The sequence below is a fragment of the Chrysemys picta genome, chromosome 5, assembly GCF_011386835.1.
Source record: "Chrysemys picta bellii isolate R12L10 chromosome 5, ASM1138683v2, whole genome shotgun sequence".
In the NCBI taxonomy this organism is placed as follows: domain Eukaryota; kingdom Metazoa; phylum Chordata; order Testudines; family Emydidae; genus Chrysemys; species Chrysemys picta.
The window spans coordinates 76,170,747-76,196,827 of NC_088795.1; the positions used below are offsets into that span (position 1 = coordinate 76,170,747).

The 26,081-nt window shown below is 40.6% G+C and overlaps 2 protein-coding genes across 15 annotated transcripts in view; one reads left to right on the top strand and one right to left on the bottom strand.

Annotated features, from left to right (window-relative positions):
* The window catches only part of LOC101939581 (myb/SANT-like DNA-binding domain-containing protein 2), an 88,069-nt gene that overhangs the window by 762 nt on the left and 61,226 nt on the right, over positions 1–26,081 (top strand). For 5 of the 9 annotated variants that reach the window (XR_006172578.2, XR_010601430.1, XR_010601431.1 and 2 more), the window contains exon 2: positions 8,250–8,356. The exons of the other annotated variants lie outside the window; for them this stretch is intronic. The gene's annotated coding sequence lies outside the window, so the exon portion shown is untranslated. The remainder of the gene's footprint in view (positions 1–8,249; positions 8,357–26,081) is intronic. 9 annotated transcript variants of the gene reach the window in all.
* The window catches only part of ASB5 (ankyrin repeat and SOCS box containing 5), a 66,475-nt gene continuing 54,998 nt past the window's right edge, over positions 14,605–26,081 (bottom strand). For all 6 annotated transcript variants that reach the window (XM_005304175.5, XM_042842088.2, XM_042842089.2 and 3 more), the window contains exons 3-7: positions 24,457–24,564; positions 23,084–23,234; positions 22,815–22,949; positions 20,834–21,025; positions 14,605–18,071 (exon numbers count right to left, since the gene is read on the bottom strand). In XM_005304175.5, coding sequence (XP_005304232.1) covers positions 17,944–18,071; positions 20,834–21,025; positions 22,815–22,949; positions 23,084–23,234; positions 24,457–24,564 — 714 coding nt within the window. In that variant the 3' untranslated portion in view covers positions 14,605–17,943. The remainder of the gene's footprint in view (positions 18,072–20,833; positions 21,026–22,814; positions 22,950–23,083; positions 23,235–24,456; positions 24,565–26,081) is intronic.

Here is a 26,081-nt window from a genome sequence, read left to right on the forward strand (position 1 = left end):
CCCCCCGTACAGACCAGCGTCACACACATCAGTTACTAGCTCCTCTGGGTGTTTTATTCTTGATCAGTTGCTACTGTGTTTGCACGTCTAGAAACAGCAGAATTAATTCATCTGAGATGTGGTACAAAAGCACATGCCGGCTGTCTAGAGATCTGATTCTATATATCTAGTCTCTTTGCAGTGTTCTCCCTTATTTTGCTATATATCCAAAAACATGAAAAAGCTGATGTTTTTTAATGCTATCTAGGTTAAGAGCTAATGATTTTACATCCATTAGTGAAATTATATCTGTGCATCTACCTCTTCTCTCTAACCCACTCAATTTATTTGAGTATTAGCCTTTTGGCTCTTCTCAAGATGTGCATCATGTTGACTTTTAAAAGGATACTTAGTCACTTTTAAGCATCCACTCACCATGTGTTTGTCCACCTTAGTCACATACATCCTGCCATCTTACTACACTATATCTTTTCTTATTTCTTAGATTTTACTATCTTATTCCAAGATTTTTTTGTAATTAGGCCATACCCTGAATTGTTCTACAAGCAAAAATCCCACTAAAGCCAATGGGCTTGAAAGTGTATTGATTGTACAACTGTGGTGTTAAGTTCTGTCTAAAATGTCTTGGATAGTTCAGACACAACAAATCCTGCATTTTGGCATGGGGTTAGACTAGATGACCCTTGCGGTTCCTCCTAACCCCATGATTCTACGATTACATTTATTCCCCACACACACACACACTTGACCACTGTCCGGTTTTTACTTCTAGAGATTTCACTGGCTATAACAGCAGTATTGATCAGTCATTCCATTATCTGGCTTAATGTTTGCAAATTGCACAGGACTTTGAAAATGGGAAATTCTACATAAGGGTAGGGTAGGGTGACCCCCCCCCCCAGCATCTCCCGTCTGCCAGCGGCCCTGCCAATCAACTCCTCCTTCTCCCTCCCAGTGCCTCTCCTGCTCGCCATGATCAGCTGTTTCTGGCATGCAGGAGGTGCTGGGGGGAGAGGGGGAGGAGCGGGGATAGGGCGGAACAGGGCAGGAAGAGGCACGGCGGGGGCAGGAAGAGACGGAGTGAGGGTTTGGGGTGGGGTTGAGGGCGGAACAGGGGGTTGAGCACCCCCGGGGCCCAGAGGAAACCAGTGCCTGTGAGGGCCTGATTCTGAGAGAACTTGAGCACCTCCTCTGCTTCCATTGAAGTCAGTGGCACTGACATAGGGAGTAGTTTCTGTGTGATAATTATAGTCATCCTAAATATGTCTTTACTAATGTCATATTACAATAAATTCCGCTCAATTGGAAAGTGGAAATTTTGAGAAACTGATTAGTCTGGGTCACCCAATCTTTGCTTAAATGGAAGGGCTGTGTTGGTGTCACTAGGCATCACCCTAGGTAACTCGGGGGGTTGGAAGACCACGAGAGTCGATGAAGCCCCCCCGCTGTAGGCCAGAGTGAACCAAAGCCCCTGCATGTTAAACTTTACTAACCTCACAGGCCAGCAGCTGGGAAGCAATAGTAATAAGGCCTGCATGCTTCTGGCTGAAAGGCAAGATAACAGATCAAAGGGAAAAGGACAAGATAACGGTTCAAAGAAGAGTTACTAACGAGCTAGACTTATAGTCGCCACGATGACTTAACTGCTTAAATGTAACTACTGCAGAAGGAGGAAAGGGGAGGAAGTGGGGAAGGTAGGGAAGGAGAAAGTAAAGTATTAAAAGAGAAAAACTGCTTATGTTGGTGCGCTTGATTTGAGACATGCTGGTCTCCTAGTGTCTATTCAGAGCTCTTGAATAAACTTTGTCTGCTTCTCCACCCTGGTGTGTTCATTGGCGCAAAGCACACAGGGCAACGAACCCTGCTGTTGCCCCCTTGGGCCTTCTGTGCCGGCAACAGCTGCCCCTACTTTGCAGAAAATGGAGCAGATTGCAGTTGCTCCTGTCTCAGCTGGCAAATGTAGTAGATGGAAGTAAAATGTGGTCATGCTGGTTGGCTCCAGAGGAAGCATTGCATATCCTGAAACCCAGGGCCTGTGACTGCCAGGGCAACTGCAATCTGCTCCATGTAATGCAAAATAAGTGATCCTCATGTAAAGATCAGGGAAGCAATGCTGAACTGTTTAGAACTGGTCAATATGCTGACCATCTTTGCTGCTGGAACAATTAAATTTTCCTAATCCCAAACATACACTTGTACTTGCTTGTATCAGTTATTTTATCTTCTTGCTGTTACTTTTCTCTCATCATCAAATCATGGAACAATCTGAATTCTTCAGAGCAGATGTGTATATAGAGGAGGTTTTTTGTTTATTTGTTTGTTTTTTTTAAAGCATAGTTCCATCCTGTTGGGGTGGGTGTGGATTGCTCATCTGCATATTTTTTCCCTTTTCAGATGTTATTCTTATTTTCCTTTGAGGAGACTGAGTTATTTTCACTATTCTGTTTTTAAGGTCTCTTGGAAAGACTTTTCCTGGTACACGTAGCAGACATTAATCCCTATTGTGGTTCGTGTGTCTTTGGTGGAATATCTGTTCTGTCTGATTTCCTGTAATTTGTGTATCCTATCAAGGTTGTCATTTGCAGGGGGAAATTACTCCACATGGATTTGGATTGATGCTTTCTCATTCTTGAATTTATTTCTCCATGCAAGTGTTAAAGTATCAAAAGAAAATATCTTTTACATATTGTTTAGCTATACTGCATTGAACTATTGAACCCGTTGATTTTCCATTCGCTGTCTTCTCACTTGAAGTAAGACTAATGTATCCCTGCAGGTTTTTATTTTTTGTCAGTGAGAGTAGCATCCAAAAACCTCAGCTGGTGGATCAGGACAGTTGCAGACATGCAAGAAAAACAAGCAGTGTCAGGATCTCTAGGAATCCAAGTAGGATTTAAGGATTTAGTCCCAGATCCTCAAAAGTGTTTAGGCACCTATCTGTCTCTTAGGCACCTAAGTTCACGATTTAGACTCCACTAACATTTTCATAATTGCTGCTCAACTGCCATTTACCACTTAGGATCCTAATTCCCCTTTGTGCTTAAAATCCTGCCAGTTGACATTCTCAAAGACTCCTAATCCCTGATGCCTCCCCACAGCTAACGAGCAGCTCAGAGCTCTAGCTCAAGATGAAACACAAGAGACCCTGAAGTGGGATTATCAGTCTAGTCAAGGGAATGCCTATATCATCAGCAAGGCCCAATCCTGTATTGCCGCTCTGAGCTCACCTAAAACTTGATATCTGTCAGATCCCAGCCACCAATAGGGGGACACAGCACCTACACAGAAGACAGCCAGGGACACAGGGAAAGAAGTATCAAGAGTGATCAGGAGAGAGATAGAGAGGATTTTGGCTGCTAGGGCATGGACTACATGAGCAGGTGACCTGGCTTAGTTACCCAACTCCCGGGGAGGGTTCCTTGCTGAGGATTCCTAGTGGAAGAAAGTGCCTATCTGTGGCTTGACAGTGAGGCACACAAGGTCAACCACTTAGGCAACTAAACCGCTGCCCCTCCATTCCCTGCCCCTCCTCTCCATATTTTACTCCTGGTTAGCATAGGCAACTCCCCATCCAGCTTGCTGGCTTCTGAGGCTCCCTTTCTTAGATGCCTAATTCTCTCCATGCACTGTACAGAGTGCCTGAGTACCTAGCTTGGGGCTGATTATTCCACCAGGTGGCAAGATGCCTAAGGGGTTAGGTGTTGCAACACTTAGCACAGCGATTCTTAAGTACCTTTGAGCAGCTGGGCCTTAGGGCCTGATCCAAAGCTTATTGAACTCAATAGGTGTCTTTCTATCAGAGGGGTAGCCGTGTTAGTCTGAATCTGTAAAAAGCAACAGAGGGTCCTGTGGCACCTTTAAGACTAACAGAAGTATTGGGAGCCTAAGCTTTCGTGGGTAAGAACCTCTTGCATCTGAAGAAGTGAGGTTCTTACCCACGAAAGCTTATGCGCCCAATACTTCTGTTAGTCTTAAAGGTGCCACAGGACCCACCAGGTGTCTTTCTAGGAACTTCAGTGGGTTGATCAGACCTTTGGAGAACTGGGTGGCAGCTCATTTGAATGGAAGAGAGGGGCTTATTATACAAGTGGAAAGGGTAGTTAGTAGCTGTGATGGGATCTCTGGGGTGCAACCTGGAACTCTGGTACCACTGTGCCCTCTTAACTCTCCAGCCTGAGCTGTCTCTCACAATGCTTTGCTAGTGACAAGCAACAAGTCCCTCCAGGCACTGTTATCACTCAGCACAACAGCATGATTGCATGAATGCTTCCAGAGCCACTCACGAATCACAAGAGAAATGTGTCAGCCAGTCCCCCCCAGCTCTTCAGCCTTGCACCTCAGAGCTGTACCATCTTGCCTGGATCAGAAGCCTGACCAGTGTAAGTTTATTACCCAGCCCACCGCTCCCTCAATGTGGAGAGGACCTACACTAGCCCTTGTAACCTGAGCTGAGATTTCCCAAGCACTTTCAGCAATATACACTGTTTTAGGTAAAATATAAAACAGGTTTATTAACTACAGAAAAATAGATTTTAAGTGATTGTAAGTGGTAGGCATAAAAGGGCAGAGATAATTACCAAAGAAAGTAAAAGATAAGCGCACAGTCTAAATCATAAACCTTATTAGACTAGGCAATATTTAGATCAAGCAATTTTCTCACCCCACTGGATGTTATAGTTCATAATACACAGGCCTCTCTCTCAAGCCTGGCATCGGTCTCCTCAATTGAAGTCTTCCGTCTTTCCAGCATTTTTGTTGCTTCCAGCGTAGGTGGGGGAGGAGAAAGGCCAAGGCCTGATGCCACTGTCCCTTATTTTATAATCTCAGTCCATGTGGCTGGGAAATACTAGCCCAGACATGTCCTGTTTGGCTTTATTGAGTCACAAGGTTGAGCAATCCCCTTGGTGTGGTCTTGTGAAACTGGCACTGAATTGTAAATCCCTTGTTTATTATTCCACTACTGGTCAATGGCTGGTGATGGACGTTCAGCGCCTGCCTGGGTGTTGGTCACTTCCTTTGCTGTCACTGGAGAACTCATAAACTTACAACATATTTCAGTAACAACCATACAGCAAAATCTCATAGGTTCATACACACTAACAAATATACATATTTTGACAAAACAATGGGCTTCAGCAAAAGTTAAAGCCCCCCTTCTCCCCCGGTCGCCGGCCCTTGCCCCAGGCTGGCTAGTGTCCGCAGCCCCCCAAGCCCTGGAAGTGAGAGCGCGCGTTGTCATCGCTGCAGCCTCCCCAGAGCACCGGGAGGGAGAGCGTGCGGCGCTGCTGCCGCTGAAGGAAGGCGGGCTGGCCCCAGCCCCTGGAGCTCGGCAGCAGCGGAGGAGTGTGGGCGGGGCCACACCTGGCTGTTTGGGGAGGCACAGCTTCCCACAGCCTCCCCTAACCGCTGCCCATTCTACCTGCCTTGGCCCCGCACTGTTCCCAGAACCGATTAGCACATCTCTGCAGCCCCTCGAGGTGCGGAGGGGCAGGGGGGTTCCACGCGCTGCCTCTGCCGCGAGTGTCGACTCTGCAGCTCCCACTGGCCAGGAACTGTGGCCAATGGGAGTTGCAGGGGCAGTGCCTGTGGGCAGGGGCAGCCTGCGGAGATCCCCTGCCCCCACCGCCTAGGAGCTGCTGCCAGAGGGATGTGCCAGTCATTTTCAGGAGGCGCCCAAGGTAAGCACTGCCCGGCCGGAGCCCGCACTCCTCACCCCCTCCCACACCCAAATTCCCTCCCAGAGCCTGCACCCCTCACCTCCTCCCGCACCCAAAGCCCATACCCCACACTCCCTCCCAGAGCACGAACCCCCTCCCGCACCCCAATTCCCTGTCCCAGCCTGATGAAAGTGAGTGAGGAGAGAGGGGGGATGGGGTGAGCAGGGTGGGGCCTCAGAGAAGGGGGTGGGCAGGGCAAGGGTGAGCGAGGGGCTTGGGGGGGTCCCCGAATAATTTTAAATGAAAAGGGGGGTCCTCGGGTTGCTAAAGTTTGAGAACCGCTGCCTTAAGCAATCTGACATTGTAATGCTTGTTTTCAAGCCCCTTGATCACTTTTGTGGCCCTCTTTTGAACACTCTCCAGTATTTCCCTATTTTAATGAAGTTCAGACACCACAACTGACCACAGTATTTTAGTAGTGGTCTTACCAGTGCCGTGTACAGGGGCAAGATCACTTCCCTACTTCTACTTGATTGTTCCTTTTTATACATCCAAGGATTGCATTAGCCCTTTTTGCCACAGCATTGCATTGAGAGCTCATGTTATCTACATTGACCCCAACATCCTTCTTTGAGTTACTGCTTTCCAAGATGGTCTCCTATCCTGTAGGTATAACCCTTAGTTCCCTGATATATAACTTGTCCTTTGGCTGTATTAAAACATATTTTGTTGACTTGTGACCATTTAACCAAGTGATTCAGATTACTGTAGAACAGTAACCTGTCCTCCTTATTATTTACATCTCACTATTATTAGCTATTTTTAATTAAATAAATTACTTTAGCTCAGGCAAAATTAGCTTCTGTGTCCATAATTAATTCAAGTATTGGGACAAAATTGCTTTTTCATACAGTTTAAAATGTGATACTTTCAAACCTATATATATACACCTCTACCCCGATATAACGCTGTCCTCGGGAGCCAAAAAATCTTACCGCGTTATAGGTGAAACCACGTTATATCGAACTTGCTTTGATCCGCCAGAATGCGCAGCCCCGCAGCTCCCCCCTGCCCCCCGGAGTGCTGCTTTACAACGTTATATCCAAATTCATGTTATATCAGGCCGCATTATATCGTGGTAGAGGTGTATTAACTGTTTATGCTTGTAATTTGAATATGTTAGGGCAGTGTGTATGTTGAAGGGATATTACATCAAAATGATCTTATCTGTTTGTGTGGAGTATCAATTTGAGACATGTAAAGGAGTCATATGAGATGACTTATGGATTTGATGGCCTAATACAATGCTTAAGAAAGGTACTGTACTGTACAGCCCCAGAAACTGAAATCTTCTCCTTATCCACTTGACAGGTACAGCATGGGCAGCAAAAAGTTACCTCAGCCCATTAACTCATTGGCCTATCCACTGAGATTGCCAACAAGAGTACTAATTGAGCATGGTATATTTATGGGAATATCCAGTAGAAACATTACTGAGACAACCATGCTCAGATCACGAAGATAATTGGATACATATCCAGTAATAAGAAAATGTTTGCTTCTTTTGTGACCTAGGCTGGATTTAAACCAATTATCCACAGGTCAAAGGCTCTCCATCATATTAGCCAACTGGTCTCCCAAAGCCATGATTATTGAAAATAATCTGTTTCAGAATCTGAGGTGAGAGGAAGAAATGAAGTCCTGGTAAAGGGAGAAGAATTCCAAAGGCATACAGGTGGTAAACCTAACAGAAGTTATTCTTTATTATCTAATATTTTAATATTAAAATATTAAATATTTAATAGTTTGGATAATAAAAATGTCTTTCAACTAAGTTTATGGGCTTGCTAACAGTGTGCCTTTGTAATTTTTCTCCACTTATTAGATTTTCATGTATTCCTCTAACCACAAACTCTGAAAAAGAGATATTTTCATTAACAATGTATTTCAAAATGAAGTGCAGTTGTTAACTGTACATGCATTCTGCAAAGCAAATGGAAGAGTTGGTGAAATTTATATCAGCACCCCTTATCTTATTGCAGACAGGTCACTGCCATTTTTAACACAGGTGTGTAGTTGGAAGGGTACTCTGAGACTCAAGCCTACTCCTGGATGCACAGGTAACATTTGTGGCCAACAAAATTTTCTCCAGTTTCTCCAACTTGTTGAGAGAAGTGCCCACTTTTCTAACTCTTGTGGACCTTGTCATGATTATCTCTGCTTTGGTTACCTCAGCATTGTCATAATGCACTCTACATGGAACTCTGCATTGAGAGCATTCAGAAACTGAAGTTAGTGAAGATTCAAGAACTCTGCAGTTTGTCTCTTAAGTAAATGGGAGCATGTTAGCGACAGAGGCAAAAAAAAAGCCAAGGAATGATATACAATTCTTTAAAGATTTCCCTTCTACAAAGGTTGCTCTTTCAGTCAGACATTTTGTGGAATATTTGCACCATGTGTGTCCTTATTCTCCACCCCAAATCAAAGAAAAGTTAAAAGAAATGAGTGATCATCTTTAGAACAAGAAATGTGTCTTTATCCATGGGACAAATCTTGAAGTCCTTCCTTCTTTTCTGATTGGTCCTTTCTCAGGAAAACCAATCAATGGGAGTTTTGCCCGAGTAAAGGCTACTGCAAAACTGAGGGATGATTTCTTCCTGTTCCAGAGACCTGGATGGCTCAATGGAGAGGGACAGCTGGTAAGGAACTTGTTGGAGCTCCCTGATCTGCGTCATCTGGCCCCAATGTAAGATAGAACAGTTTCTTCTCCTATGCTAGTGACACTTATGCCAGCTTTAAACCAGCTAAGAGTTTCCCTACACTGAGGGAATTCTTGCCTGTCTGACTCTGCCCAGAATGTAGCCACTTAAGCAGCATAGTGAACAGAGAAAACAGGCCTAACTAAGGAAGTCAGGATTTCATTATAGAGTATATTTGTACCCATGTAAAATTACAGTGCAATATAAATAGGCTTGGAAAGATTAGCTTTTTATCAGTAAATGTCGATTTCACCATATACACAGAGAACCCCCCCCCCAAATATTTTCATTAATAATAATCAAAATTTACAAATAGCAAAGTAAGAAAGATGTTCTTTGAAAACTTATTAGAGTTTGGTTTATGGATATTTACTTTGTATATTTTGACATGTGATGTTGACTTTGTGTTTTAACAGCTATAAATCTTTAACTTTTTGAATCTTAAGTCTACTGTCATTAAATAATTAATGTCTGACACCCCCCAATTTCCCATAACAGTAAACATTTAAATTGCTAAAAATAAAAAAGCTTGAAAATAAACATCACTATTATCAGTCAAGCCTAAATATAAAGGTTTTGAAAGAATAATAAGGGCAAAGCAGTCCAGCTGACACTTGCTATAAATAACTGTGGAACAATGGTTCTAACTGACATTTAGGATAGATTCCATAGTTTACTGTGGCTTCCTTCCACAACCTTTGCTATGTAAAGAGAATCTATTTTGCAAGTTCTGAATTTTTTACTGCGGTGTTTGGATTGTTTCCGAATTATCTCACTAGCTTCATGTAGTTAGTTCTGTTGAAGACACAATTCTTCTGGAGACGTATAATAAGTGATTTTGTAGGCTGCCTAAAACAATGGGAACCCAATACTTTTCGGGCCCCTGGGCAATACTGAAATATAAACAATAATTAATGAGAATAATCTGTGCATTCTTAAACTCCAAGGTAGTCCCCATAATAATCTGTACATCTGCTGTTTAAATCCTAGGTATGGTACCCCACCCAAAAAGGGATCAAATAGTTTGCTGTAATTTCATGTGCTACATTTAATGGGGGACAATTCTATTGTAATTCTACACCTCTACCTCAATAGAACGCTGTCCTCGGGAGCCAAAAATTTTGAACGCGTTATAGGTGAAACCACGTTATATCGAACTTGCTTTGATCCACCGGAGTGCGCAGCCCTGCCCCCCCGGAGCACTGCTTTACCGCGTTATAGCCGAATTCATGTTATATCGGGTCGCATTATATTGGGGTAGAAGTGTACCAACAAGAGAATCAGCATAGGAAAGTTACTGGATCAAATTGTGATCTCATTTACACCAGTATAAATCTTGACTAACTCTACCAAAGTCAGTGATGTTACTCTGGATTTACACTGGTGTAAACGAGATCAGAATCCAGACCTTTCTTGCCCTTACAGCCAGGCTATTAAAAAAGAAAAAAAGCCAAGAAAGCTAAATAGAAAACTGTAAACATACAAGGTGCAGCTCACTTTTGATGTCTGATCCTGAGTCCCTGGAAAATATTTAGATTTCTTTTCCTTCCTTTGTGAGACTCTAATTTTACTATTGGTTAGTTAGGTAAATGTTAATTCCAACCTTGGATCATTGTCTTTTTTATTTACATACTAAATTAAGCTTAATCGTTCAATTGTTTCACCTGAGATACACCTATGTAATCATTCTTTATATTACAGCTTCTAGAGTTTAATAATTCCAGTATCTCGGATCATTCGTTTACTTTTCTTAGAGTCAGTTTGTTGATAGTACTTAATAAGGGTCTGATCCTGCAAACACTTACACATATAATTATGCACACTTATAGTCACAGTGAGTTCAACAGAGCTGCTCATAAGCATTAAATCATTCACCTGCATAAATGTTTGGTGGATCTGGATGGTGTGTTCCTCCTCAAACTGAAGATGGGCCTTTTGAAATAGTTTTGAACAACCGGGCAGGTAACGAGGGGCTAATAGGGCTAAGCCTTATCAATTAATAAATCCCCTCCCTTTTTCTTTAAACAAATAAAAGCTTTGTTTCCCTCTTCTTTTTCTTTTCCCCTTCTTCCAGCAAAACAAAGGAGGACAGGTGACTGGATGGATGGAAGGAGAGGCTGGCAGCTTCCAACGCCTTCCATTCAGCAGCACCACAGAGTGCTATTAGCAGAGGGAGAGTTGGTGAGCCTACTGGCTTCTAGACCCTAATAGAGTTCATCTTTCTATTAAACATATATAGAGCAGTACTGAGATCAAATTATGGTCACAGGCTGCCTTTCTAGTCTTATTTGGGATAAATTCAGAGAAGCCCCAGAGTTCATAGAATGACTCATCAGGTACAGCCCTAGTGCATAGCTCCACTCCCAACTCAGGAAGCTTGAGTGGGTCCTAGTGGGAGGAAATTGAGGCAGAATGAATTGCTGGCCAACTTGTTATTTCAAGGAGGTAGCAGGTAGGAGCCTATGACCTGGAAAAGGTGGATGCAAGGGGAAACAGGCAGGCTTTTGACCCAGCTACTGGGAGACAGAAGTTTGGAGTAGGGCAGCTGGCTGTTTTTCAAACAGGAATGGAGGCAAGGAGCTGAGCAGAAATTGGCTACTAGATCATCTTCAGGAGGAATAGAGGAGCTGTGGTGGGAGTTACTGCAGAGGAGCTGTTAGGGAGCAGGGAAGAACACCACAATTATTATTTGGTTTTATTTGGGATAACTGATTTGTGTGGAAGGTATGGAGGTTCACAAATGTCCCACTCTACAATATATTTTGGGCACTATTTGTCATTGGCTATGAATGTATACTAGCATTTTGTTTATGCTGAGACCTTTATATAATCTTTAATCTGTTTGGTTTGTGTTATTGCAACTCTTGCTTTAAATATTGTAATTCACTCTAGACAGTGCCATATGGCATGTACACTTGAATGTAACATTGCCTAAGTTACTAAATCATTTAAAAACAAAAATAGAAAAATCATGGCACTTCAGATAAACCATCAAAATTTATATAATTTTGTACAGGCATTATAATACCTCAAGTCAACCAGGGCCTGATTAAATATATCATAAAATACTCAAGGAGTTGACTGAGGAGCTATCAGATCCATTAGCGATTATCTTCGGAAAGTCATGAAAGATGGGAGATTCCAAAGGACTGGAAAAGGGAAAATATAGTGCCAATTTATAAAAAGGGGAATAAGGCCAATAGGAGAATTACAGACCAGTCAGTTTAACATCAGTACCCGGGAAGACAATGAAGCAAATAATTAAGGAACCAATTTGCAAACACCTAGACAATAATAAGGTGATAAGTAACAGCATGGATTTGTCAAGAACAAATCATGTCAAACCAACCCAATAGCTTTCTTTAACAGGGTATGGGGGGAAGCAGTAGATGTGGTATACCTTGACTTGGCTTTTGATATTGTCTCACATGACCTTCTTTTAAAAATACTATGGAAATACACCCTAGATGGAGCTACTATAAGGTGGGTGCATAACTGGTTGGCAAACTGTTCCCAGAGAGCAGTTATCAGTGGTTCACAGTCAAGTTGGAAGGGCATATCAAGTGGGGTCTAACAGGGATCAGTTCTGGGTCTGGTTCTGTTCAATATCTTCATCAATGATTTAGATAATGTTATAGAGAGTACACTTATAAAGTCTGCAGACGATACCAAGCTGGGAGGGTTTGCAAATGCTTTGGAGGATAGGATTAAAATTCAAAATGATCTGGACAAACTGGAGAAATGGTCGGAAGTAAATACGATGAAATTCAACAAGGACAAATGCAAAGTACTCCACTGAGGAAGGAACAATCAGTTGCACACATACAAAATGGGAAATGACTGTTTAGGAAGGGGTACTGCGGAAAGGGATCTGGGGGTCATAGTGGATCACAAGCTAAATATGAGTCAACAGTGTAACGCTGTTGCAAAAAAAAAATCATTCTGGGATGTATTAGCTGGAGTATTGTAAGCAAGACATGAGAAGTAATTCTTCCACTCTACTCTGTGCTGATTAGGCCTCAGCTGGAGTATTGTGTCCAGTTCTGGGTGCCACATTTCAGGAAAGATGTGGGCAAATTGGAGCAAGATTGAAAAAAATGGGTTTGTTTAATCTGGAGAAGAGAAGACTGAGAGGGGACATGATAACAGTTTTCAAGTACATAAAATGTTGTTACAAAGAGGAGAGAGAAAAATTGTTCTTCCTAACCTCTGAGTATAGGACAAGAAGCAAAGAGCTTAAATTGCAGCAAGGGCGGTTTAGGTTGGACATTAGGAAAAACTTCCTAATTGTCAGAGTGGTTAAGCACTGGAATAAATTGCCTAGGGAGGTTGTGGAATCTCCATCATTGGGGATTTTTAAGAGCAGGTTGGACAAACACCTGTCAGGGATTATCTAGATAATACTTAGTCTTGCCTTGATTGCAGGGGACTGGACTAGAAGTCCTCTTGAGATCCCTTCCAATCCTACAATTCTATGAACACTGAAAATGCACAATCAAATCTCTCATTTCCATTCACTGAAATATATGTGAGAAGATTAGATCTTGCTTTATTTGGGTCCCTAAATGTCTTTTAGAAGCATTCAAAAAGCCAGTGAATAACAAACCCAAATACTTCTTCATTCGGGATCTATCTTCCTGCAGAGTCCAAGTGCACAGTTCTAATCCAAAACCTGAAAGTGGTTATTTAAACACCAGGAGTGAAATCCTGGCCCAACTAAAGACAATGGGAGTCTTGTCATTGACTTCAATGGGATCAGGATTTCACCCACACTTTCTTTCAGGATAATAAACACTACGACCACATGCTACAGGGATAAGCACCATATAAAGTTCTTCAATAGGTAAACAGCTATGTTGCTTTTTAAATATCTGTTGATATGTAGAGTTGCTATTTCTCCCCTACTTAAATTAATTTCATGCTTGTAAAAGATTCAAAGATTGATAGACCTGCAGATTACTATGTATTCCTAGAGCAGGGTCAGCATGGGCAACAGAACTGCAATCGTCCTCACGGCTGCTCCAACATGAGCCTTGCTTCTAGTTTTATTTCCAGACCTACTCAGTCTCTGGTCTTATTTGGGGGGCTACAAACAGTTGCCAACAGAGGTGACAGTTCAAAACGTAGTGGTGACTGTGATTTTGTAATGTAGATATGTTCTCTAGAAAGTGGGCTGTGACAACCAGTTCATTTCCCTGTTCCTATAAGATAAAACCTTTTGGTTATTACTGATCTAGACTGGATTCAAACGAACAGCCTAGAAGACTCCATATCCCATTTCCCTAAACCATGCAATCTCTTTTTTTATTACTTTCTGTGTTGAGTTTTACAGAGCCTTAGTGGAGAAGAGCTCGGCTCTGATTGTGTTGGGCTCCCACAGATGCATCCCTTAATACTTTTTACGTACATTTTTTTTCTACAAATATAGTCCTAACTCCAGGAATCCCTTCCTTTGCAATTGCTAATCCCTACTGAGTCTCCCCTGTGGAGATTGCCCTGTACAGGAACATTTCCCCAGCATTCCTGGTGTGGGGTGGGGACAGGTATCCCTTTAAATTTGGCAAAGTCCAGCAGCTTTAGCTCTAAAGTGGCTATTTTGTAGCTGGCTGTTATTGCATCTACCACTTTTCAGTGGGTAAGTATTCAAAATTCCTGTTGTGTTGTTTTGCTTCTCTTCTGCTGAGAAAATCATATATTCTCACATATCTAAATGTTTCCATTATTGTTTCTGGAAAGAAATTTTAAAAAATGGATTTGCTTGAAATGTTCCATGAAACTTTTTGCTTTTTCACCAACAAAGTCATTTACTTTTATTGGGGAGGGGGAACCTCTCACTCACTCTTACATTTTTTTACTTATCCACCCTTTTTCCAAAAGAAAAAAGTTTAAAAAGTGATTATTTTCTCACTGAAATAGAATTAAACTTTTTGAAAACTTTTAAAGATGTTGTTGTGAAGTGAGTTTTTGACAAATTTCAGCCAAATTATTATTATTATTATTATTATTTGTAAAAATGTTCATTGCGATTGAAGAGGCATTTTCCATTGAAAAAGATCTTGCTGGGAAGTTTTTGACCAGCTCTAGTTAGTTTTTTTTGTTAGAAATGTAAATGTTATATTTAACTATCAAAATTGATTGCATATGAGTGGCAGGTTGTAATCAGGTAATGAATTGTATACAATATGTGATCATGATTATTATTATTTATTTGTATTTTTGTAGTGCCTCTGAGCCCTAGCTACTGACTAGGATTCCACTGGGCTAGAGGCTATACAACAGAAAACAAAAAAGACAATCCCTGCCCCAAAGAACTTACAATCTAAGTTTAAGACAAGAGACAACAACTGGCTACAGACCACAGGTGGGGAAGAACAAGGAAACAATGAGGCAATAGTGCTCAGCATGATAGGCTGTTTTTTGAATTGTTTGCTTGCTTTTTTTCTGAGAAAATAGGACACCTCTGGCATTGTGTGAGCCAAGGGAGAATAACCTTGTAAATCCAGAGCTATTGACAGTGATGGATTTTTTTTAGGGTGTTCTTCCAACAAATAATATGTACAACATGCTTATTTAACTATTTTCACTTCTTTTCAAGGATGGGATTTTTTTTGTGTAAATGTAATCTGACATGAGTTGCACATAGCAGTCTGCACAGAACAATGCATGTTTACTGTCACTTTTTTAAATTACATGAAAATCTGAATTATATTCCATGTAATCAATGGCAGATTTGAAGCCTAAGAGGCTAGTTTACCTAGTTTTGAAGAGAAAAGCAGTGCCAATATAGGAGATGGATTCCAGTAGCCCATAGCAAAGAATTTCCCGATAAAGGAATACAGATTAAAAATAACACTATGACGGTCTGATTGGGAACAACCTCAGAACTGAATGGGCAGAAGCTTTTGAAAAGAGGAGAGCAACATTCCTCTTGTCTATTTAATCCAAACAGAAACTTCAAAGAGACAATAAAAAGAGGGTACAGCACTCATCATGTTTTTCTTTTTGGGGATCCAGACTACAGTGTTGCTTTGAGGAACAGCTGTATTTTCATTCCAAAAGCGATGATGTGATAAAGGAGCATAAATGGCAATTCAAAAAATATACATTCAGAACAGATGTTGAGGATGGTGGGTTTTTTCCCCTTTCATACCATATGTATCAAATATGCTATCATGTCAGGTTACAGGGACAAGGCAAGATAATCAGACAGCTTCATAGGTGAGAAGGAAAAGCCTGAGTGGAGATGAAGCCTGCGTGGAATGGCTTTTGAATTTTTACCTTATGGCTAGCCTGCCTTTGAACCTTCCTCAGAGATGGAATTTTGTATTAATTGGATTAGGTTAAGTGCTTTGGTTTAAGTTATTAGAAACAGTGAAATTAAAACATTTTAAAGTGTCTAGGATAAAACTTTCACAAGCAGCAAGGAGCCTATGTCATACTGACAGTCTTTTGGCTGCTTTCAAAAATTTTAGCCCTCTCACTGATTAATTTTAATATAATACATAAAACAAAAATGTTTTTAACATCTTATGAATGAATGTGTTACAATGTTTTTCTGCGATTCATTCCGTGTACTGTAGACACATTCTGAATGTCGAAGAGCAAAGAGAATATTTACAAACAGGCATCCAAATTGAAACATGACTTTTTGTAGAAGGAATCATTTTGTTTCTCCTTTACAAATAGGGCCCATACTCTGTATAATTTATTAAATTTAAAATACTAAAGTATGATTAATCCAAGAGATTTAGAGAAAACTTTGTGTCGTGCTTTTGTTTCATTATTACAATGTAATTTCAATATTTTGCATTAAGATTAGGTGTTTTCACTCTCTAAAGATTTATGCCAAAATTTTCAATAGGTTGCATAGGGCAAGTGGCTATTGCCTAGTTGGGACTTGGATTTTCAGAACAGCTTGCTAGTCAGGCCCAAATGCCCTGATTAATACAAGAGGGTAGTATCAGGACACGGTTAAGGAGCCATCTGCTCAATCTAGATTTTCAAAAGCCACAGGCTTGACTAAGTCAGCAGGTTCCATTTTTACCATTCAGTAGTTTAGCCACTCATTTGTTCTGAAAACCTGGGATCATAAGTCCATTCTGATTAAACAACCAAACACGCAGGAGAGAATGAGTGAGAGTGAATCTGTTAGAGAGCAAGCCAGCAAGATAGCAACCAAGCAACAGTTGCTATAAGGGCCTTGGGGAGAAGGGTTGGGACAGAGGAAATAGGAGACTAGCAGGGAGAGTGGGGAGATAAGGGAGATGGTATATCGTGAGAAAATAAGGGAACACAACATCTGACCATGCTAGGATGGTATATCTTGAGAAGGAGGAGGAGAGCCAAGTTTGCTCCAGATATGCCATGTAACCCTCTGAGCCCAGCAAAACTTAGTATTACCTGACTGAAATGCAGGCTCATCCACAAACCATTATACACCTTTGTGATTAGTGAGGATGACATACAGAATTTTTATCATCAAGATCATCACAACCTTGGGCATACTAGCCACCGGGTCCTCACAGAGGATACCATTGGCATCAAACCAGCTTCTTAGAAGCTCAATGACACGATGAAGCCAGTGACTGAAACACTGACTGAAACAAATGACTGGTGATTATGAAGGAGATGAGTTTGCCTGCTGTCCAGAATAAATGGCTCTTATGGCATACTGGCAATGGTACATGCAGAAGAGTCAGATTGCTCACCATCTCCTGCGAAAGGCAGGGCACTAGGGTCTAAGGTGCCCTTTACATGAGTAAGGATTCAAGGCACTAGCAGGGGAGCCAATGGTAGGATCAAGGTCAGGCAACAGTGGTGTTGATGTGAAGACATTTTCTGTTTCCTTTTCAGGGTTATGCCAAAAAATATGGCTTCTGGGTCTCCAATTAACTGTGGTAGTGGAAGTGGTGTTGGAGAGGAAGGGGGAAATCATTTCACCTGTCCATATACTTGTTTGTTCTAAAACTGTGTGCTGGGGAAAGGGGAGGAGGGGGTTGAAATGAGTTCTCATCAGCTGTCATTTATGAATTGCCTATATAGGGAAAGCAAGAAAGAAAAATTGAGAGACCTATTTATTTTTCCAACTTATAGAGCGCACCTATTGGCATGTATTTCCAGACACAAATAACAGACATTTACAAATATACAATAATAAATCCAAACTGACAAACTCACCAATACTTGTAGAGGAACTCTGTGAGGTTTCAGATGTATCAAACAGATTATAACGTACAAATACAATTAATTAACTTTATCAGCAAAATAGCTAATTAGTAAGTGTTAAGCTAAAGCTAGCTATACAATCATTTCCCAGAGTATTAGCACACTTCATTTTACTCAGTTGTATTAGCACCTTGGCACCGAGTCGTTCAAGGGCTCCCAAATATTGTTACATCACGACTCCTGGTGTCAAAGACTTAGTATAGTAATATGTAAAAGACTATTTCCTCAGAAGTTCTTCATGTGAACATTCAGTATACAGACAAAACAGTACTTGTTCAAGTTTCTAAAGGTTAGCCACTATTTTATCTATACTGTAAAAAATCCTTCAATATTGTTGGCAACTGAAGTTGGGGGATAAGATGCAGTCTTGCTCTTCCTATGCAATTTCGGATACATAGTCGGCAGAGTTGGCAAAGAGAGCACGGAGTAGCTACAAACAGATAAGAGATTTAATTAAGTAAATGTTCAGTATCCTTAGGAGTTTACAACATGGGGTATATTTAATATTATTATGGAGTACCTAATAAACATGCATTTTTAAAAATTCTATATATCAGTCTTATTGACCTTACACAGTATAGTTTCTTAAAGATATATAACAATAAAAATTATGCTACTCAAACTTTATTAATGATCAAAGAAACAGAAGGAGCAAGGAAACTTGTATTTAAACTAAATATCCAGAAGACTACATAGTAATTAACTCATGCTGTTGTGTTTATATAGCTAATACTTTTTAATTTAAAAAAATTGTTTTTGTGAAAGATCCTCTGCTGACAACTCCAGAGATTGAAGTTCTTTTTATTTATAGTATAGGTACAATATATGCTACACAAATGCAAGTTTCACCATCAATATATTTCAGCCCTTCCCTGTAGGGACCACTTTTAGGAGTTAAAGGGAAGTTCACCTTTCATGCCTATTCAGTTTTGGCCTCTTTGCTTCCAAAAATGCTGCTGGCTGTGATTAGTGTGTGTAAATTACATCTGATTACTAAGAACTAGACCTACAGCCTTCAGATGGTGATACTGGAGTTGAATTAGTGCCAGGGACACAAAGCTTACTCAATGGTCACCATTCAAAATGCATCAGTTTTCCCTTATAGAGCTAGCTACTCCTTTAGGGCACTGTGTTACGAAGAAAAGGTTGGTGAGTTGATTTGATCACAGTCTAAGAATCTGCCTGCAGAACTTATAGTTGGTAATGGGCTCTTCAGTCCAGCAGAGAAAGACATCACAAGATCCAATGGCTGGAAGTTGAAGCTAAACAAATCCAAACTGGAAGAAAGGCTTTTTTGTTTTTTTTATAGTGAGAGTAATTAACCAATGGAACAATTTACCAAGGGTCACAGTGGATTCTCCATCACTAATAATTTTTAAATCAAAATTAGATTTTTTTAAAATAAGATATGCTCCAGTTCAAAAGAATTATTTTGGGGAAGTTCTATTGTCTGTCAGACTAGATCAAGGATCGGCAACCTTTGGCATACGGCCTGTTAGGGAACTCCGCTGGCGGGCCAGGCCGGTTTGTTTACCTGCGGATGCTGCAGATAAACAAACTGTCACGGCCCGCCAGCAGAGTTCCCTGACAGGTCGCGTGCCAAAGGTTGCCAATCCCTGGACTAGATGATCAGTGGTTCCTTCTGGACTTGGAATCTATGAACCTATGACAAAGCATAGGGAGAGCAACCCTATGTGCAAGACTAGGAATTCCACCTGGCCCTCACACAGGCTATGCAGGGAAGAAAGTTGAGGCTACTTGTACCCTCTTTTCCACTGTTCTCCACATATAAAGCTTGACAGAATCTGGCCCTGAGACATTATTATTATGACGTGTCACAGCTGGAGGTTCATGTTAGATTATCACTGATGTTTTCCCTCAGTTTTGTGGTTCCAAAGCAGACCTTTAACATTTATTTAATGTAGTATTTTTGGCAATGTTTTACTTGTATTTATTTAAGCTGTTAAAGTTAAGGTTGTATATATCAACTCTTTTTTCTCAGATGGTTAAATTCAACTATAAACATTTATTCCACAAAGAAAGTTAGAGTACAAGACTTTAATCTAAAATAATATTCCACGCAGGACAGTTTTAAAGAAAAAAAAATATAGGGCCTGATTTCCCCAAAGTCTCTCTCAGATGCATAGTCTTTAAGAGTAATACATTTGGTGGTTTTAAAACTACATAACAATTTATTAAAGTAATATTTTTGTGCCCGTATGACTCAAAAATAAGTCTGCTCTAAAAAATATATATATATATCTAACTCAGTACTGCTTACTCAGTAATAGAGTTGTTCCTCTTCCCATTCTCTAAACAATTAAATGCAACTACTTAAGAATAAATTTCTAACCCATACGCTGGAAGACACCTGTACAATGCATCTTTTTTTTTTTAAACTGGGTTTTTATCTAAAAGAATACATAGCACTAAACTGTACTTTCAATCTCTTGGACAAATGACATTTAAAATTATTCTTTAGGAAATTATATTTTAAAAATCAATTAATAAAAATGGATAAGCAAATAGAAGAATTTGATGAAATAATGTTCTATTTATGACACAAATCAATAAATGCTAGGACACCAAACAGCACATTTTCAAGACAGGAGGCCCAAAGCTTGTGCACAAATGCACGCAGAATATGCTTGAACTTGTTCGGGCGATGTGATTGCACACAAATAGCTAGGGAACTTAAATAACCATTTATAAGTGCAATCATATGAATTGCACACACAAATTTAGGCATGTAAATCCATGTAAAACCCAGGCCTCCGGCTTTGTAAATATGCCCTAAAAATTAAGTCTGGGCACACATCTTTCCATTTCCATGAACTATTTTTTAAAAATGAAATAAAAAAAAATCCAAGTTTTTTTTTAAATAAACTGCATGTTAGCCATAAGTTGAAGCTGTTTGTTTTTGTTGGTTTGTACCATCATCTGTTAAACCGAGGAGGCCACATCTTCAGCTGATATAAATTCAATAGTGCTCTGTCAACTTATGTCACCACCTGAAAAACTGGCCTATTTAAAAATATTTTCAATACTTTACATAGCTGGAGGTAGAATTTTTAACTGAGTGTAAACAATCATTTTATAAACCCTTTATCATACAACTTTTACTGATTCAAGTTTGTCCAAGAACAAAACTATGTATAGAACGATGAACAAACGTATATTTGTCCCACTTACCTTCATGCAGAAGCAACATTCTCTCCACCAAACTGCTTGGGGCAGCTAAATCTACAGGCCGTTCAAAATCTGTATTCTTGGCATTAATGTCTGCCCCAAATTCAAGAAGTAAATTTACTATCTCTGTACTGGGTTGCTGAGCTGCTGCATGTAGTGGCGTGTCCAAATACTTTCCTTTCTGTACATTAGCTCCTATATAAATATATTGGAGAGACAGAGACAAATAGATTAATTAATGTTGTCAGTGCTAAAAGTTAATGCTTTAAAATCTGGAACAAGATTTTTAAAAATGAGTGTCTGAAGTTACATTCCTAAATGTATAAAGAGATATCTAAATAAATGGTCAGAATTTCAAAAGTTCTAAGCACTCAGTGGTCAACGTGAGCTGCTGGGTTGGGTCCAGGCCGGGTCACACAGCCCCTTGTGTTTAACTAGTTTAAAAAATATTCTATGGGTTTTAGAACCAAATTCCTTTTAACTCTCCTCTTCCCTTTCTAGCTCAGCCTCTCTTCTTTGTAAGCAGACATACTGGTATGGAGAAGGGGCCTTTTAAGGATAAAAAGAGAAGCAGACAAACTGCTGAAAAACATTGCGGAAAGGACAATGGCAGCTTATGGCTCTATACCCACTTTAAACTTTCACTTCCATAGAATCAGAGAAATGTAGAGCCCAAAGGGACATTGAGAGATCATCTAGTCCTGCTCCCTACCCTATTCTGAGGCAGGACCAAGTATACATAGAGCACCCCGATAGGTGTTTGTCTAACCTGTTCTTAAAAACCTCCAGTGATGGGGATTACTTTTATCCAAGCTCATTTGTGAGCTATTTAACTTTACTACCTTCATTTTTACTATAGAGAGAAAAGAAGGAAGTGGCCAGTGGTGCTGAAAATGCTTGATATCAGACCACTCAGAGTTGATGTTTTCTTTCTTCCACCCCACATACTGTAAATCAACAACCAAAAGGTTTCCCCTAACAAAAAATATGTCTTAGCATAAAGTTAAAATTAGAGTCCTGCAACAAGAAGCTGTGATAAATGAAGGGGGAGGGGAGGGAATAGTTTCCTTTTATGGACACCGAGCAGCCAGTTAGCTATAAAATCCCTCTTAATAGCTGTTCTCTCTACTTACTTTACCTGTAAATGGCTAAAAAGTCTCACTGCTATGCATAGGTAAAAGGAAGTGAGTGGGCACCTGGCCAAAAGAGCCAATGGAAAGGCTAGAACTTTTTAAAATTGAGAGAAAACTTCCCCTTTGTCTGTCTGTGGTTCTTCTCGGGGAGAGGCAGACAGGGAGCAGTTATGCTGTGAAAAGCTTGGGCCAGGTATAAAAATTTATCAGTATCATACCTAGAAACTATTCATCTAAAACTCCAGATATGTAAGTAGATCAGAAAATGTCTAGGAAGACACGATTAGGTTTATCCCTTTTATTTCTTTATGGCTTGTGGCTTCCTTTGTGCTAACCCCAGGTGCTTTTGTTTTGCTTGTAACCTTTAAGCTGGACCTCAAGAAAGCTATTTTTGATGCTTAATCCTTGTATTTTTTTTTTGTTTTTTTTTTAAATCTAGCAAAAGTCTAAGTCCCAGATGTATTTTCTTCTTTTTTTATTAATAAAATTTACCCTTTTTAAGAACAGAATTGGATTTTTGTGTCCTAAGAGGTTTGTGCACATGTTGTTTAATTAGTTGGTGGAAACAGCTGATTTCCTTTGTTTTTCTTCTCCGCTCTTTCTGGGGTGGGGTGGGGTGAAAGGGCTTGAGGGTACCCCACAGGAAGGAATTCCCCTTGGAAGTTTAATACAAGCCTGGAGTGGCTACTATTAATTTTTAGAATCCTTGTGGGCCCCCACCTTCTGCACTGGAAGTGCCAGAGTGGGGAATTAACTTTGACAGAAGCCTAGTTTTGTTTAGCTGAATACATCTTACTGTAAAAGTGTGCAGTATCAGAATATGTTAATATTTTAGGTAAATAAACTTGTACCTGCATAAAGAAGTTTTCGAATGCAATGGATCTGCTGTGAAACACAAGCTACATATAGAGGTGTTCCCAGATGAGGAATGTCTTGGTCAACATCTATGCCCCAGGAGATCAGCACTTCCAGACATTCACTGTGACCTGCCAACAGAGTATGACATAGTTTGCTTGCCTCTTCAGTTAGATGTTCCATTTACGAAACCTGATACATTTCTTAACACTATATAATGTAATTTGTCAACTATTCCATGTATGCTCAGAAGCTAGTTTTTTACCTCTACTGGCTGCTTCGTGAGTCGGTGAAGGGAGACACGACTCCCATTGAGCTTTGGCACCATACTCCAACAAAAGCTCTGCACAAGATGCACTGCCTCTTGAACATGCATTAAATAATGGGGTCACTCCATCAATTGTTGTAGCATTTACCTAGAATAGAAAAGATATGTCTAAGATGGGAATGAAGTAAGGGATGCATTCTTAACTGATAGTGTTTTAAAATAAGATATAGCTGAAATATGCTTGATACATCAACAAATACACTATTTACCATAACATTGCTTTATTGCACTCAACTTCTGTACAGTTCTTATCTTCCCACCCCACCCCTCGTTATTTGCATAATGGTATGCTAATTTAAATATGCTAAACTATATCCAAGAAAACATAACTGACCATAATACTAAATCTAAATAAGTGGCCTGACTTTCAAAAATGCTGAGTACTCAGCTATTCTCATTGACTTCAAAGTTCTAAAGTTTTCTTTTCATTATGGAAAATTCCATTAGCACTCCCCAATCTCTATCATCAGATGATTCTTTCTTGGTGCTCCACAAGCTCTAAAATTAGCCTATAACCATGAAGAGCTAGTGTTCTACTCCACCCCCAAAAAACTCAATTTAAAATAATTAAATTGATAAGTATTTTTTAAAATGTTCCTCCTGTGCTAGTCCCCATTTTAAGGAGAGGGAATTTCTCTGGAAGCTTTACTACTGTATAGTTGTGTGTGTAGAGATAGCATGGTATGGTTGAGAAATGCAGAAGCATACCTAAATACTGTAATTGCATACGCTTTTATTTGTAAATCTTGTGCTCCCTTTTCCCTGTTCCCCTCACTGTTTGTTGCTCTCCCTTGTTGTGTCTTGACTCATATTTAGACTATAAGCTCTCTGGCACTGGAAACATGTCTTTTTCTCAGTTTTTGGGGAAACATGTATGGATTCTGTAGAAACAATAAATGTTTATGTTCTGTAGAAATAATAAATATACATTCAATTTACAATGCTTACATTGGCCAGAGTGCCTCAATTTTATGTCCAATTTCCCTCTTGCTTTCTCCCCTGGTTTTCTCATCTATTTTCTGTTCTCTGTTCTGCCCATCCTCTGTGTGATCTTTTCTCTCTCCCCTCTACTTCTGCTGTCTTCTCTCTCCTCCATTATGCAACAATCCCATCAGTCTCCTTTGCTGTCAATCAGCAAAGACTTTTAAAAAAATCAACTATTACTTAAAAAAACCACAAAAGGCAAACATACTGTTGTTAACAAACCGACCTACTATGGAGCAGGAGAATGTGGAGAGCTTTGGATGAAAAATCAAGGAATAGATCCCTTTCAATTAGATAAGGTCAGTGCATATGAAAAAGATACTTACATTTGCCCCTGCTTCAAGAAGGATTCTTGCACACCCTACATGATCTCCCAGGCAGGCTTCATGTAGTGGAGTGACTTGGTCAATTGTCAGAGTATCCACATTGTAACCCTAAACAGGATAGGAACCACTCATAAAGGTAAGACAAAAGCTATTCAAAGCTGTTAAGTCTTCAACATTGTTAGTTGTAAGCACCACAGTTTATTAGAGCTGGGTGAATAATGGATTTTTCAGTTCGCTGGCAATTTAAAAAAAAATGTTTAGCTTCAGGTTGAACCAAAAATGACACTTCTTAAATTTTTCAGTGAATCAAAAAGTAATTTAGTTTTGACTCAAAAATGCTTTATTTCAGTAATGTTGAAACAAAATGTTTTGTTTTGTTTCACCCTGAAAATTTTTGTTTCAATTTTCAGGCATTTTGATAAAAGCAAAAGAAAGGAGAACTAGATTTACAAAACGGGGAGAGGAGGAGATGCTGCTGCTTTCAGTATCCCTTCTCTTATAAGCTTTATTCCAGTGGTTAGGGCAGTCATCTAGGATATAGATGAGCCAGGTTCAATTCCTTTCTCTGCCTGATGTGGAGAAGGGTTTTGAATTTAGGTTTCCCTCATAGAAGGAGAAAGTCCTAGCCACTGGGCTATGGGATATTCAGCTATGGTGGGGGCTTTCCTAATCTTGAAGCTGTTTCACTTTTTATAAATAATTAAATAGTCATCTAAGCAGGGACTTGAACTTGGTTCTCCCACCTACCAGGCAATAGTTATTTTTACTATTTCTCTGGCCCAATGACTATGCATTGCAATTCATAGTCACTCATAATGACAGTGAATAGTCATAGGGCCAGAAAGATAGTGAGAATGACTCAATAGCCTGGTAGTTAGGTGACTCATCTCCCAGGTGAATGCCAAAACCACTAGACTAAAGTCTATAAGGGAGGCAGAACTACCACCACCATCTCCTCCTGCTGCTGTTTCTGCTGCCACCATTGTTTTATGACTCTACTCCTCCTTTCCTTTGCTTTAGCCAAAATGCCTGAAAATAGAAACAAATTTTGTGTCAAAATGAAACATTTTGATCTTACTAAAATGTTTTGACACTTTCAGTTTGGTCTAAACCAGATGTGGGCAAACTATGGCCGGCCCATGGTACTGTCCTGCCCGGCCCCTGAGTTCCCAGCCGGGGAGCCTAGTCCCTGGCCCCTCCACTGCTGTCCCCCCTGCAGCCATGCGGGCCACACTCTGGCCCGCCACTCCCACTGGGCAGCGTGGGGAGCGCAGCTGGCTCTGGTTGGGTGTCACGGCTGCGAGTTCCTGCTGCTAGAGGGGAGCGGGAGGGTTGGTAAGGGAGCGGAGGCGGTTGGATGGGGCGGAGGTTCTGAGCGGGGGTCAGGAGATGGGGAACGGGGAGGGTTGGGAGTGGGAGTCCCGGGGGGCCTGTCAGGAGGCGGGGCTGTGGATAGGGGTTGGAAGGGCAGTCAGGGGACAGGGAGCAGGGGGGAGTTGGAGAAAGGGGTGGGATCCCGGGATGCAGTTAGGGGCAGGGGGTCCCAGGAGGGGGTGGTCAGGGGACGAGAAGCAGTGGGTGGTTGGATAGGGGGTAGGAGTCCTGGGTGGGGGCTGTCTGGGGGC